Source organism: Leptonotus elevatus, chromosome 4 (genome assembly GCF_054856555.1).
Source record: "Leptonotus elevatus isolate MCC_2025b chromosome 4, RoL_Lele_1.0, whole genome shotgun sequence".
In the NCBI taxonomy this organism is placed as follows: Eukaryota; Metazoa; Chordata; class Actinopteri; order Syngnathiformes; family Syngnathidae; genus Leptonotus; species Leptonotus elevatus.
In genome coordinates, this window is record NC_141242.1 from 15401389 (window position 1) to 15413967 (window position 12579).

At 39.9% G+C, this 12579-nt stretch overlaps 1 protein-coding gene across 2 annotated transcripts in view; it reads right to left on the reverse strand.

Moving 5' to 3' along the window:
- Nucleotides 1-12579, reverse strand: part of LOC147175680 (cGMP-inhibited 3',5'-cyclic phosphodiesterase 3A-like) — an 80624-nt gene that overhangs the window by 30872 nt on the left and 37173 nt on the right. For both annotated transcript variants that reach the window (XM_086074142.1, XM_086074141.1), the window contains exon 2: nucleotides 3043-3093. In XM_086074142.1, coding sequence (XP_085930268.1) covers nucleotides 3043-3093 — 51 coding nt within the window. The remainder of the gene's footprint in view (nucleotides 1-3042; nucleotides 3094-12579) is intronic.

Here is a 12579-nt window from a genome sequence, read left to right on the forward strand (position 1 = left end):
CTTATAACGATTTTAGAAAATGTCAGTCCCTGGGACTGCGGCTATTATAAGCACTGAATTGGCTGCCAATGAAATGGGCATGTCATAATCTAAGCGTCTAAGCGTCAAGTATTGGAAATGTTACGAGATCCTACAAACAAGGTATTTCATTTTTGCTTTTTCTTAGAGACTGATTAAATAAGAAAGAAAAACATGAAGTGATTTTTGCCATGTTTTCATTGCCTGCGGTCTCTTACGATTGAGACCTTTTTCCATATGTACAATAACTTCAATGTCAACTCCATAGCTACAAGATCCACGAGAGCGTTGGCTCACAAGGCACAATAAAAATGCGGTTTGGAAAATGAGTCTGCTAATGTGCAGCATGCTGGCAAAGACGACGTGTGCAAACCAATCAAGGCTGCGCAAAAGCAGCTCAAGAGGTGGTTGTGGGATGCAGGCTTGCGACGAGGTGTCTCGGCTGAACCAGGCAGCCTACGAGGGATGAAAGCAGAGCCAAGGGAAAAGAGCCTGCAGATGGAAACGCTTGCCAACAAAAGTGTCAACTTCTTACGTCTTGTCGCTCAACGGACGCTCGAAGGAATCCCACTGATGGACACAAGCTTTGCAAAATGATCAATCACTAAAGAGGACGCATCAATCCAAAAAGGGGGAGGTCAGACTGTCGCGCTGATGTGAACTACCACAGGAAATTAGACACACATTGATTGATTACAAGTCATAGCAGAGTTATGATCGCACGTCATTAAAGAATAATTAATGTCCCCGTCCCACAACAACTTTGCAGGATTTATTAGTGCTATCTAATCTTACACTGTCGTCACCACCTCTATTCATTCTTTGAGTCTGTCCTGCCGATAGTGGGGCGACACATTCACGCGCACACACACGCGCGCAAAACAGTGCTGTGCCAACATTCAAGGGCATTGTTTGTTCTCCATGTCGTCCACAGTGATGCCCTGTGGCTCAGTGGCAGCTCGATACATCGATGATGTCCAAACATTCAGCTCCCAAACATGGAGAAGGTAATGTCAAAGAGGTGTGTGTGTTTGTCCTCCAAAAGCTTGTGTCAAGCTGCAGTTCACTGGCCTTTAATGTCCCCAACAAGACCAAATCACTTCAAGCCAGTACAACACAAGAAAGGAGATCTACAGGGCGTCACATATGCTTCCAGATGAAGAAGGTTTACGTTTTCTCAGAGTAAAGTAACTCTTCTATGGTACTGACCAAGGCAGAATGTCAGAGAAAAGTGTAAATGATTTAAAGCAACACTAAGGAACTGTCAGTTTACGTTTATTTTGCGCCGCCATAAGGACGAAGTTGGTAACGTTATGCCTGAAGGAAGACCACGTTTCTCATGAGGACAAGCACATTGCGTAATTTCTTAGCTCACAACATTCAAATTGACTTCCAACTTTGTAATTTAATAATTTGTGAATGGGTAAAATGGAAAGTGACATATGCCGCAAAGCATTCAGTAAATTTGTCGTTTTTTGTGACAGTGTTCCTACCATCCTCCTCAAAGTTGTTTAGTGCCAGTAAAAATGATACACACACCCTCAGGCCATGACAACGGTACCATCCAACTAGATTTAAGTCGATGTTTCATCAGAAGAGTTATGAAAATATTTTATTAAGGTTGAAAAGTTCCTTAGTGCTACTTTAAATGACGATTTTCTTCCTTTGGGGTTTTACGGTAACTCCTTTGGCGTCGGCCACATTTTTCAGCAGTTAAGTTGATTAACAAAAATGTGGTCGAAATTTGGACGGAGTTAACATGATCACTGAGTAGATACTGGATGTAGGAGATACTAATGAATGAAATGACTTACACTTCCGCTCAAGGTAGATGTAGCCAAAAAGTTAGCATACTAACATAATTCGTAAATGCATCTAATAGGTGATTCTTTTGGTGTGCTAAATGAGCTAAATAAGCTAAACACTTTTGTCATTTATATATGTTTAAAACTTGCCTATTGTTGAGGGTGACCAGACATCCCAGATTAACTAGCCTTTGGTAATATTAGCTTAATGCTAGCATAATGTCGCTGGTCAGACCCAACGCAAGCTGAACTTTTCAGGTGGCACAATTCCAATGTTACAATGTGGGACCCAGCAAAAAAGGTTGGTAATGTCTTGTTTCTTTTGTGCTGTTGAACTGTCAACCACAAAAGCATTTAGCATTAGCTCAAATAACTCTTGCCACCAGTCACCAGTGATAAAGTTGGTTACGTTATGGTAATGGTACTTAATTTATATACCGCTTTTTCACTTCACATTTTGACAACTCATTAACCTACTGATGACACGGCATCAGGAGCAACTGTGGTTCAGTATCTTGCTGAAGAAAACTTCGACATGGACACAGTGGTCTGGGATCGAACCTACAACTTCAGGGTTGTGAGATTACCACTCGGGGGGGTGCGAGTGTTGGAACGCTGCGCTGATGTGTGAAACTCAGAAGTCGGAAGTCTTGGCAACAGTTTGACCTTGGAACTTTCTCTTTACTAGGGAAAATGTTTTTGCTGATCAGTCTTTGTTCAAGTTTTCCTTTAATTTTATTTTGGATGGATTGGTATTCCTTATTAAATACTGCTTGAGTAACAAATCAAATAGGTGTAGCATCTTTTACTATGGGTGAACAAATTTACCAATCATAGTCAATCAATCAATTTTGTAAACTGCTTATCCTCACTAAGGTCCCATGTAAGATGGCGCCTATCCCAGGGTACACCCTGGACTGGTTGCCAATCAATTGCAGAAAATATTGTCCTGTCTCATCCGAGCCTACGTTTAAGTGTTGTTTATATCCACTTTCAAATGTTGTTTAACAGGTTGTGATTTGTTGTGCTCATGTGTGAGCCTATGACATTAAGAATAAAACTCTGATTCGGGAGTACACTTGACTTCCTTTTCAGCTATAAAGATCATATTCAGTGACTCTATTCATTGATTTTGCAGATGACAAATGTTTAAAGCTTGGAGAAGGTTTGTATGTGTGTGTGTGTGTGTGTGTATGACTTCTTCTGTCGGCCAACCCACCTGTGAGCCTCTGGAGCCTCTTTTGTGTTCCCAGTCTGAGCGGGCTAGGATCTGTGAGACAACAAAGACACAACTATTGTCAAATATGTGAAAAGCTACAACTTAATGGACGTAACGCTCACGGGTCATAACAATAGGCACACTTCCAATTATGTCGGAAGACCTGCATCAACCATTTTGCCTTTTCAAAGATCACGTTTTAATTGAGACTGCCGTTAGAAGAGTTAATGAAAATGATTGGAAACACAAACCGCAGTAATCATTAAGTTGTTTTTTTTAATCTTGTAATTTTTTGACAATGTCAATCAAAATGGCGCGTCAAGGCAATATGTTTGTTACAGATTAGATCATATTCTTATCATAGTGTGCATTCGTGAAAAAGTGGAGAATCCAAGCGATTGGTAGTTTGCAAAAATTAGTCCCCCCCACCCCCACCCCACCCCATCCCACTTTCCACTAAGCGCAGACATCTAATGCAATTTCACAGTCAGGTTTGGTTTACTTTCGTTCCTACTGGCTGCCTAAGGGTCTGGTGGAGGCGGAGGATCTGATTACAAGCCACTGTGTGCTCCTCGGGCCTCGCAAACCCCCATTTTTTCTTCTTCACTTTCTCCAGAGCCATTGCATGCATTAGAGCACTGATGCGTGCTGCAGAAATTCTGGACAGCCAAGTCACGACTAAAAACTCGTCGGATGTACAGTATGTCGGTCGGCTCTGTGGTCCAAAGACGCCTTGACAAACCCAGCATGTCTCCGTGACAAATCACTGCGCGCCACGCACCAAAGGCAAGCGTCTCAGTATCGGCGCCAAACGGATAATTCAGGTGTAATTGAATGTGTCACTGGGGCTTATTGAGTTGTGTCATGCTGTGGGCTAAAAGTGAGGATTGGCCTGCAAGCAGCTTGTGCTGACACCAGTGTGATTCGTGCGACCCTCTCATGCTGCTTGACTCCTAACAAGACACAAACGGGACTGTTGTTTTTATTTGCTTGGAAATACGCTTGGTTTAAAAACACACACACACACAAAACGTAAAACACGACTGACGTGAATTTTTAACAACTAGGCCCTTTTGCCTGCTGGGCAAAAATAAATTCACACGCACAAATGCAACGAAATACTCGTGAGAACTATAGTGCTTGTTAAATAAACACTGCAGCAAATGGCTCATGGTCAATTGTAAATTGCATACATTTAAATAAAAAATGTCCGGTATTGTGAAAAGAAAAATCTGTAAAATGATTTCAATTTATTCTCATAGATAATGAATCAAAAATTTTGTAGTGCAAATAAATAAAGAAATTAATATAATTAGTAAAATAATTTTAATGTATCATCTCAAAGATTTTGAATGAACAATATCTACATTAAAAAGCTTGATTCAATTAAATGTCAATTTGTGTAAACTCTAGTTGAATTAATGATCATTTCTAAACTAATGCAATTACAATTCAAATAGGGATGCTTGATACTGCTTTTTTTCCAGACTGATACCAGTACGAGTACTCAGCTCTCGGCTAGTCACCATTACCGATACCAAGTACTGATACCACTAGTAGTTTTGATGCATACATTTATCCCAAGCAACGGTGACAGATCATTTTAAAGAAACACCTATTGATACCAATATAGCATTTTTCATGGCAATTTTTTACTCTTATTTCTAATTTCTAGTTCCTGATCGTAAAACGTTGAAACAAGGCTTGTATCGGCACCAATACCAATATCGGGTATCACCCAAAAAGTATACAAGTATAAACAGACAATCCATTAAATTCCAATAACTTTCTCTGTGCATCAAGTTGAAGTAAAAACTACTAGTGGGCAAGTACTGATACTACGTATTGGTATCGAGACGATACCTTAAAAGCCTTCTCTTGTTTTATAATCAGGAACTAGAAATTAGAAGAATAGAAAATTGCCATTAATTTAATTCAATTTTAAAGAAAAATACTATGTTGGGATATATTGTAAAGGTCTTTCTATAAAATGATCTGTCATTGTTTCTTTGGAGAAATGTTATGTATCAAAAGTGCTAATGGTATTGGTACTTGGTGACTACTCAAGAAAGTGATGTTGAACATCCCTAGTAAAAACACATGCCGTGACGCCGTCTGCCAAGTCAATAAAACTCTTCAAGGATTATTTCAATATTTTGGCCTGCAAGAACCTGTGCCCGTTGGCTTATTCACAGTCTGGCATTTACTGTAAATGGAAATTTTGAATAAATGAACAAAATATTGGGAGGGTTGTTCTTTCAGCCTCCATTCTCTTGATAGTGTGCACAGTTAATCCACACGGTAAAAGGCTCATTTATTAGATTCACTGTAACAGGCAGCCAATTAACCGCTTCATTAAAGCTTTGACAACAGCACGGGTGCTAGCTAGGACTGAGTCAACGACGAACCTGAGTGGTGCCTTATGAGCATCCCCTAGTGCACACATAAACAATCTTATGTAAGCCCACCTTTCATGTGTGTGCACAGAAACACAGCCTCACGACATGCAAGGCTCCGTTCCGTGTGCTGTTTAACGGGCCAAAACCTTCCCTCGCATCAAGCCAGACTACATGTGAAAAGTACAAGATAGATGTGCAACTGAGAGACTTTCCAGGCCCACTGAGAGTGCGGTTTGGGTCTGAACAGCTAATACATATGGATGAGTTACTCCTCTAGATGCAAACAATATGGTACATAATGGTTTGTTTTTACCACTGGAACATCATGGCCCGAAATGTGAGCTGAAATCCTGATATATATATATATATATATATATATATATACTGTTTTAATTATGTGCCTTAGCTGGCTACAACTACCTTCAGTGATGTCTATTTTTCTTTTCTTTTGGGTATTGGGTACACTGTAACAACTGTGAAATCGACAGTAAAAAATTACAGCATTATCTTCTTTTTTAATTTTACATTATTTAACTGTATACGGCAAGGTATTGTGGGTAAAACAAAGTGCATCATGGGTTAAAACTAAGTACAGTAATTTGCTGTGTACTTAGCGGTCAAATACTGTAATTTTTTTACAGCAACTATGTTTTGTGGATTACATGTAAATACTGTAAAGATTGTCGGATTTTGGCGGATAGAACTCTCTAGAAAAGAAGAAGCAAATAGCGGACCCTGTATTGTCACCAGAGCAAGGACTAGAATTCAGTGAATTGGTGAGTCATATTTTAGCGCGACGGCAGTCTGCATCGTCTTCACATTTCATTTCTCCGATAAACAGGCAACATTACAGCTAAGATTCATTTATGCACTCGGCTGCAAGAACGAGGGTTGATTTTGAGTCCGGGCTTCGGCCTTCCTAGGTGGAGTTTGCATGTTCTCCCCGTGCCTCCGTAGGTTTTCTCTGGGTGCTCCAGTCCCCTCCCACATTCCAAAGACATGCATGGTGCCTCCGTAGGTTTTCTCTGGGTGCTCCAGTCCCCTCCCACATTCCAAAGACATGCATGGCCGGTTAATTGAGCGCAGTAAATTCCTGTAAATTCGAATACAAGAAACAGTTGTAAACTAGATTACAGTGAATTGCTGCTTTCTTAAGAAAAAGTAAATACAGTAAGTAACTGTAATTTATATACAGTAAATACTTGTACAAAAATACAATAATATACTGTAATAGATTTTCACAGCAACTTTTTTGCCAGTTGTTACTTGTAAATTCTACAGTCAATTCAGGCAGACTTGATAAGTTTAACCGCTAGGTCTCTGTGCATCAGGGCTGATACCGATACCAATTATTAGCAGTCAAGTAGGACATAAACCATTAAAAAAAATATTTAATTTAATTTTTAAGCATATGTAGAACAACTTTTAAGATTTGCAAAGTACTAGAGTTTTTATCTTTAATCTTAGTCACTGCAGCTGAGGCCAAGCTTTTTGACAACAGGCAGGTGCATATTCTGCTCCAGAATACCTTCATAATTACAGTGGTTAAAATGAGAAAAGGCCTTAATGTGAATACAAGTGCAGTATTTCCACAGTAAAGTCACAAGCACTCAAGAGGACCTTTGTCTTAATGAATACGCTAAGTACTTGCAAGAGAACAATCTTTGTGGATGTAAAGAGGCGACGATAATGTTCTTGTGCAGCATCCACCCCCTCGTTCCTCACTTGTAATTCTCTGCAGATGCTTAATGAAATATCCCCACAGGAGTTTTGATACGTGATGCTGTTTATCCTTCTCTACTTGTTTGTTATCCACGTTGCGCACACCATGTGGTTAACGTGCGCTGCTGACTGTAAACACAAAGACAGCAAATTAACACCCAAAGAAGCATCTTGCTGACCATGTGGGATGGAGGAAGACATATCAGAAGAATACCTCACATCTCCAAATATGATGATATTTTGGATCTCACTTGGGTCGAGCTTTTAAGATGATGCCAAAACGAAATTAAGGTGGAATGCATCTTACAATTTAATCTCTTTCAGAAAATGTAAAGTAATGACACGACCATCCACTGTTTCACATGAATTCGCACGTTGGCATCTGAATGAGACCCAACGAGCCCCTCCCGACCAACTCTAATGCAAACACACCCGTGTAAATACGACACACACTTAGCTTTAAACATGTGGTAAGAAAGCAAACAGGTGCTTGGAGAGGTAGACGGGCCTGTCCGACACTGACTGACCAGTGAGCCATGCTTTGTTTTGTTTTGTTTTGCAATCTTTTGTAACGCCATTTGCAAGAATGCATTTAACATTTTGGTATATGTGACATCCATTTTTGAAGGGACCAAAAGTAATGTGACAAAATAATCATTTTTAACTCATCAAGGCCAAAGGCGCCTGGCAAAACATGCCTCTTCAGAATCACCCCCGAAAACCTGAAGTTTTCCTGGAAATTTAACAATATTGTCAATGCCTCCTATAATCATTTATTATTATAAACCTTCAGTATATATATTTTTCATATATATATATATATATCAACAAACGACTGTGTCACATTTGTTTACCTTCAACACTGGAGTGCAGTTGTAATAACCTCGGGGAATTGAGTGGTAATTATTCATCGTCCATTCTGTTACAAAATCGTTGGGAAAAAAAATTCTGGTTTACAAACATATTTCTTAACAATATGTCACTGTTGACTGGTTACACTGATTTGAAGTCCTCCCGTGCCGTACTCGTCAATCACCGTCACGTATTTCATAACTCCTGCAAATCTGCATCAGCCATGAATGCTTGAATAAAATTCCAAGACATGCTACGAGGCCCACGTCCCCCTCTCGTGTAAATTGTGATGCGTTTCATCCGAAAACAGATCAAAATGACGTATGCGCTCTTCCGGCTTTAAAAGTAGAAGAGCGCTAAAGCGCTTCCGACTAAAATGGGTTAAGGGATCATAAGTAATGGGACAAATTAACTAATTAAAACCCCAAAACATATATATACGTTTTTTAATACTTTGTCCTTCACTCCCAAAAATTTATTTTTACGTTTTTTGTTTTTAATTTTATGCTAGAGCATACAGAAGGCTTTGATGCAGCTTCTGACCTGAAGAGGTGGCTTTAAGCAATGCTAGTTATTACATAAAATGACCAGCAGGTGGCAGCAGAGTATCAGCCAGGCCAAGCTCTTTTCGCCAGTGTTTTCAACAGGTTTGTGAATAATGATAAAACATAGCTATACTCTAATGCTAATTGCGGCAGAACGGAAACAGATACAAATATACTTCTGTTTCCCAATGAAAGAAGAGACTCTAATCTTTTTTTTGGTAGGTTCCATGTTTTTATAGCAATATAACTCAATATTCCGTGGGCCTTGCAAAATCAGTCAAAATCCAGTAAAACAGCTCAGAGCGAAGGGGGTTGTTTCAGTGAAAATGGCAGGAAGTGAATGAGTTAATCATAAATCAAACTTTTACTTTTAAGTATTTGGTTGGTTTTTAGTACTTGGTTGAAAATCCTTTGCCGTCAATTACAACCTTTATAACACATTAGCATCACTTGACTGGATTTCATTCCTGGTGATTCTCTGCCTGGCGTCTACTACAACTGCCTTCAGTTCTTGCCTGAGGCCTTTTCCCTTTACTTTTGTCTTCAGCAAGTGAAATGCATCCTCAATTGGATTCAAGTCAGGTGATGGCCAAAACATATAATTCAGCTTATTTTCCTCATAAGATAAAATAAAATAAAATAAAATAAAATAAAATACATATATACTCATTTGTTGCTATAGAAGTATGAACCGGGCCTTTGTCCATCAGCACTGTGAAGTGTCGTCCAATGACTTCTAAAACATTTAGCTGAACACGAGCAGATAATAAATACAAGGAAACAAGTTCCACTGGCAACCATACGTTGAGAGCATTTTTTTGTGTTGTTTGTAGGACAGGAGGGTCATTAGAAGGACAGGCACATTTCGAAAAATATTTGCCAGATTGAAAATAGTAGCAGCTAGATAAACTTCCACATCTCCTCCCTGTCAGAGTGTTAAGAGGGTAGCAGAGTGGGTGTCAGCCATGCCATGGCCCCGTGCCACAGCCCACAGCAAGCCCCCATCGCTGAGGTGCACAGCACAAACAAACTTGATGAAAATATTGTTGTTTGCACTGCTCTCGCCAATAACAAGCTAAGAACCACTTCCTCGTGGGTGTGAAGTGTTGCACTATCGAACCGCAGCCTGCATCGTCATGTCCCGCATGCACACAGCCCGTACCGAGAGCCAAGAAGACTGTCATCAACTGGCTGCGGAGTCTTTTTTCCCTTTTCTTTTCTTTTTTTTTAATAACTGTCTTGAAAATGAGCCGGAAACGGCCTCATCCCAAATATAGCTCAGTGCCAGATACAGTATGCGCACGTGTTTCTTAATCATTCATTCACGATCTGCGGCTTCATTAGCCCTCGCTGTTCATCACGCCGCGTCCTACTTTACCGCCTTCACACATTGATGTGTGTCTACTTGGACTATGGTAACGTGTGGCCTGAATTGACTGAGATGCCGCTTGAGTATTCAGTGAGGACAATTAAAAGGAAGGGAGACCGAGAATAATGCTGACTTTACAGTTGGGTTAAATAAGTCAGTGTGCAGGATTTAGTAGCTTTAACCAGGGATTGTGTTTGCACCTCCGCACTGTCCAATTAACTCCCAGCATTCCTTCTCACCAAGTGTACAACCTTGAAGTCATTCAAAGTTCAAACAAACATCTATTTACATAAGAGTACACCTCGCTGAACTTGTATTCAACCCTGCCAACCTTGAGGAGACAAAATCTTCCCCTTCTTATTCCTCCTCTTTGTTCTTCTATTAGTGCGCCGTGTCAGAGATAAGATGACGTCTGCAGCGCTCTCCTCTGACATGCCGCTCCACTACTAAAAACTAGGCCACATCCTGCTGAGTCTCCGATGATCAGATGAGCTCTTCTGATATTACAGCAGTTTAGTCATAAGTCAACTGAGCAACAATGCAAGAGTCGACCGTTTAAGGCAAATACTTGCTGCATTCCTTATGAAAGGTGTACAGTATTCTGGAAAATCTTACAGGGAATTTCTGTCACAAACTGTTTCTGCAAGTTGTAATAAATTGGTGTAGGAGATTCTGTATCAGCAGGTATAAACTACAAGTTTTTTCACCACTCATTTTGAATATGTGAACATTTGGGAATATATAACAAAAACTTTTACAAAACATTATGGTTAGGCTTTACACGCTCACCGATCAACAATTGGTTTAAAAACAATATATATATAACCAATCATCATCACCAATCCAATCACAAGATGTAGCGTTTATTTAGTGTTTTAATCGTGGGTTTAGCGTTGTTGTTTTTTTTAGGCTTCGGGGCATCAGAACTTTTAGGGTCAATCAGCGATCTGCGAAATTTGAAAAATACGATGCTTGAATCGGCAATTCGATCAGTAGATGGAGAAACGTATCTGTTTGAACAACTTGTATATTTACACTACAACCGACCCCCTCCATAGCGAAAATCAATGTATAATTGACATTGAATGCATTGGAAAATTAATAAACTCCCAAAAATATTTTCAATTAATTTGCTCTCAAAAATGTATGAAAACATTATATTTTAAATATTGCAATGGTCCCAAAAATGTATTACGTTGTTTATGTTTATTTTTATGCCAGAGCAGTGTTAGGGAACCCTGGTCCTCGAGAGCCGCTGTCCTGCCTGTTTTCCATGTCTCCCTCCATCAACACATCTGATTGATAAACAAGATCGTTATCGTGCTTCGTAAGAACTTGCTGATTAGGTGATCAGTTGAGTCAGCTGTGTTTGAGGAGAGAGACATGGAAATCAGGCAGGACAGTGGCTGTTGAGGACCAGGGTTCCCTAACCCCGTGCTAGAGTAACAAGCTCTTTTCTCCAGTGTTTTGAACAGGTTTGTGAAAAATGATGAAACTTAGCTATATTCTAATGCTAATTGCTGCAAAACGGAAACAAATACAAATGTACTTTTTTTAAATACTTTTTTCTTTAGTCAAAATCCAGTAAAACGGCCGGGAGCGAAGGGGGTTGCTTCAGTGAAAATGGCTGGGAGTTAAAAAAAACTCTGATTAACATTAATATAACAAGTCTTATTCAAACAACATGCCTGCCTGCTAGCTGCATTTGTGATTGGGTGAATGTGCGTGGCCGGAGGTTAACGTAATTTACTTAAAGATACTTTGATCTAAAAATATGTTACAATTAAATAAATAACACACATACTTTTCTCATATTTGATGTAAATAAATTTGTTTTCACACTTTTTACCAGTCAAAAATAATAAATAAATAATAAATAAATAAATACACGCATGCTATTAGTACACACGACATGATAGCACAAATTATGACATCACAGTCGATCACGAATTTTGCATATCGTCCGATCACGATCCAGTCGATCAGATCAGTGTAAAGTCTAATTATAATGTAAGACGCTCATTATGTAATAACATTTTACAATCAATGCATCAATGTGTTCCCTCCCACAACGGTGCATAACAGCGCAAAAACCCTCGTCGTCTGTCTGTGCTAGTCTAGGAAAATACCAAATGACAAAATAACTCCACCCATTCTCACATTTAAGACTACGCTTTGCGCCAGACTTGAACTCGGCACGGAAATAGGGCCCTTGGACTATCTCGCACCAGCAGGTCCAGGCAAGTCCCTCCCGCATCCACTCGAGCACAGTAGCCTCTCAGTGGGGAGGAGACTTTGTAAATCTGCTCTCGTCCACCCGCTGATGGGAGAGCATGGAGAGTGAGAGTCATTGCTATTCAAGCTGGCTAATGTTTCACAGGTTTTAGCGAGGGGGGCCAGTCATCACGGGTCATTTGCGTCATCGCTGGAGGGAACTATTAAGGTGGGCTGCCAAAGCAAGACGGGCCGTGCGCAGGAAATGAGGAACACGCTTGTGTCTATGCAAAGTTTAACACGCCGAAAGCTCTCTTTTGGCATCTGCTGCACTCTTACCGTAAACGTAATGGCCATTAAAATGCTCACATGCATTCATATTATTCACGATGTGTTTTAAACTTTATGTGGAGCACCTAATCTCCCCTTCACGCTT